General features: G+C 35.1%; 1 protein-coding gene across 1 annotated transcript; it reads right to left on the reverse strand.

The window, feature by feature from the left end:
• Positions 1 to 1,902: 1,902 nt before the first annotated feature.
• On the reverse strand, positions 1,903 to 3,465 carry LOC110877240 (putative F-box protein At1g32420). Its single transcript, XM_022125398.2, has one exon. The coding sequence runs from the start codon at positions 3,392 to 3,394 to the stop codon at positions 2,153 to 2,155; it is 1,242 nt and encodes a 413-aa protein (XP_021981090.1). The 5' UTR covers positions 3,395 to 3,465; the 3' UTR covers positions 1,903 to 2,152.
• Positions 3,466 to 3,688: the final 223 nt, after the last annotated feature.

Below are 3,688 nucleotides of genomic sequence, written 5' to 3' on the forward strand. Positions count from 1 at the left end.
TGCTTCTAAGAGAAGGCTTATTCAATCAAGTCATCATTCTGGTAGCATGTTATTGCATTTAGAAGGTGCGTAATCGCTGCACTTTCTCAAACGAGCTGGTCAAGGTTCAAAAAATCATGGGCGATTTAAAGTTCCTCAACTTCTTATGGGTTAATTATCGTTCGAAGGTGAAAATTCTGGAGTGGTCTAGATTGATTCGAGTATTAAATAATTGTTTTTGAGTCATGTAGTTGTTTTATCCCCTCCCTGCTAGATTCTTGCTAGCTGGGCTGGGTGCTATGTTGAATGAAATGGCTGTTAATATATATATATATATATATATATATATATATATATATATATATATATATATATATATATATATATATATATATATATATTGATAAAAATCCGTTAGGAATCACCCTTTATTGCGAAAACCGCGAGAACCAGTGTGAACACAAACAGTAATACCTAAAAAAATATAAAAAACACCAAAAAATTTTTTTTTTTTTATTTTTTTACTATTTTTTATATAAAAATCGCTAGTTTTAGTATCCAAAAAAAAAAAATTTTTTTTTAAATTTGTTTTTAAAAAAAAAAATTTTTTTTGGCTACTAAAGTTAGCGATTTAAACATAAAAAATAGTAAAAAAATAAAAAAAATTTTAGATTTTTTTTTTTTATTTTTTAAGATTTTTTAGGTTTTTTGAGGGTTTAGTTTTTACCATTTTAGCTTGGGGGTGGGGGGTGGGGGAGGGGGGTTTAGGTTTTTTTTTTTTGTTTGGGGGGGGGGGGGGGGGTTAGGTTTTTTTTAGGTTTTTTGAAGGTTTTAGTCTTTAGCATTTAGCTTGGGGGGGGGGGGGGGGGTTTAGGTTTTTGGGGGGTGGGGGTTAGGTTTTTTTAGCTATTTTAGGTTGTGTTCACATTGGTTCTCGCGGTTCTCGCAATAAGGTGGTTCTCGCATGAACCTTACAAAGATCCGTTAGGAACCACCCTTTATTGCGAGAACCGCGAGAACCAGTGTGAACACAAACAGTAATACCTAAAAAATCTAAAAAACATCCAAAAAATTTTTTTTTTATTTTTTTACTATTTTTTATATAAAAATCGCTACTTTTAGTATCCAAAAAAAAAATTTTTTTTTTTAATATTTTTTTTTTTTGCTACTAAAAGTAGCGATTTGAATATAAAAAATAGTAAAAAAATAAAAAAAAAAATTTATATTTTTTTTTTATTTTTTTAGATTTTTTAGGTTTTTTTTGAGGGTTTAGTTTTTAGCATTTTAGTTTGGGGGGTGGGGGGGGGGTGGGTGGGGGGGTTAGGTTTTTTTAGGTTTTTAGTTTTTAGCATTTAGCTTGGGGGGGAGTTAGGTTTTTTTTTTTTGTGGGGGGGGGGGGGGGGGGGTGGGGGTTAGGTTTTTTTTAGGGTTTTTTTAGGTTTTTTTAGCTATTTTAGCTTGTGTTCACATTGGTTCTCGCGGTTCTCGCAATAAAGGTGATTCTCGCATGAACCTTACCCTATATATATATATATATATATATATATATATATATATATATATATATATATATAGCTCACGTTTTTGAAGAGTAGGTTTTGTTTAGTTGGGTATATTATGTGTTAGGTATTGGGCTAGCCATATTGAGGAGTGTTATATGTCATTGATCTTTTTTTTTTTCATTGGGTCGTTCGTCAACAAAATTAAACTTTAAGAATCAGATTCTTAATCTACATCTCGCCACAACACGCGGATTAGCGTTAACTCGTTTCAATACAAAAGACAACACAAAGAAAAACATGTTGTTTGCTATCTCTATCAAGGGAATCTATTAGTCGATAACCCCTGCTCATCTTTACCCGATACACAACACACCAAATGGAATGTGTAAATCAAGCTGACCACCCATAACGCAACCACAAAGAATCTCATCATAATCCATAATATTATCATCACAAAATTAAACAAAATACAATAAAAAGAAACTTAACGCACAACATAATAATCACAATAACATTACAACAATACGAGCTTTGTTCTTTCATATTTTATGTTCATAACTCAAGACGTAATTTTGTGAAGCTCAATTTCATATCATGTGCGCGTCGCTTTTAACTGGATAATAGAATGAGCAAAGATATTAAAACGATTCAATACCAGAAGTCATTCCAAGCTATTGGTTTATATTTTGTACCATGCTTATGTGCTTCAAAAGGCTTCTAATCTCAGCTCTTCGCCTTGCAATGTAGCTTTTACCTTTGTCAAAAATCGTAAACTCTTGTTGATCTAGCAGCAGTAGTGTTTCCATGTAAGAATACACATAAAATGAACCTGCTCCATTAATCCCAATATTACTGATGTGTTTTGATTTGGGCTTATAAACAGCAAGCAAAGACGGGATATCAATCCGGTCATCATCAATATCTTCAATTTCAATTAAAGGTTCACCATTCTTCCTAAACTCCAATACTCTTAGCAATGTTGCATTTGGTGAGTAAATAGTGTATAGCTTTGTAAACGACACTGACACCCCGTCCTTCATCGACCAAACATAACAAACATTCTCACGCGCATCTTGTTCAAGCACAACAAGAGACTCCCTTAGATTAGCGATGTTCAAATTATCAAAACACCCGTCGTATACTAAACGATCAGGTAGGTTTACTTCTCTAAATTCTTCACTTGTCAGATGAAATGAGATAATCCGATTATAACCCTCAAATCCAGCATCTACAATACTCCTATCAGTCGCAAGCCAATAACAAAACCCTTCAACAACTACTTGCGAACTACCAAATTGAATTGACGTACGAGGAAGATTGTTATATGGACTTCTCCATGCCCCGGTGCTTAACGTAAACACCTCAACTTGCCATGGGATACTATCGGGTATACTTTCCACATCCTCCCAATGAATAATATCCGTAATCTTGACAATCTTAGGGTCATTGGTTGCTGGACACACCCCGAAACCTACAAAGGTTGTATACACCCCATTTGCCACATTCGGCACAACGACAGCAATCGCTTTTCTAATCGAAACATTCCAAACAACAGCCATTGTCGTTTCAAGACCGTAACAACCGTACAAACACAACAAGCCATGAGAGTTGCCGATGATTCTATGAGACCGGAGCATGTTAACAAATGCGGGATGAGTGAGGGAAACTCTCTGATGGGGGAAAGTTTCGTCGTCAACAATTGAAACATATTTTCGCTCTGAAAAAGGAAAAATTTGTCGGTGATTATACCTTACAAGTAGATGTTGCTGTTGACTGCTATAACGGTTGATAAAATCAGAGCTGTCAATGAGAGACTTCCATGCTTTAGAGACAGATCGGAACTGAAGCAACGATTTCACAGGAATTCTTTTTATGATTTCTGCTTGGATTTCGAGTGGTATGTTGTCTGACATTTTGATTTCTGACAATTTGAATTTCTAGGGTTTGTGTGGGAACTTGGGCGATGTAGTGGTAAGTTGCGGAAGCGAAGAGACACCGTACAGTTCTATGAAATTTGGGCCGGTCTGTATTATATGAAGCTTGGGTTGTGTCATGGTTGGGCCAGTTGTTGGGCTTACGTAGAATAACTTATTTTTAGAGTAAACTGCCATTTGGTCCCTGAGGTTTGATCACTTTTGTCACTTTAATCCAAACTAGGATTGCGACCCGCCGCAATGCGGCAGGAATTCTTTAGTTATAACTAAGTC

Source organism: Helianthus annuus, chromosome 9 (genome assembly GCF_002127325.2).
Source record: "Helianthus annuus cultivar XRQ/B chromosome 9, HanXRQr2.0-SUNRISE, whole genome shotgun sequence".
Lineage (NCBI taxonomy): Eukaryota > Viridiplantae > Streptophyta > Magnoliopsida > Asterales > Asteraceae > Helianthus > Helianthus annuus.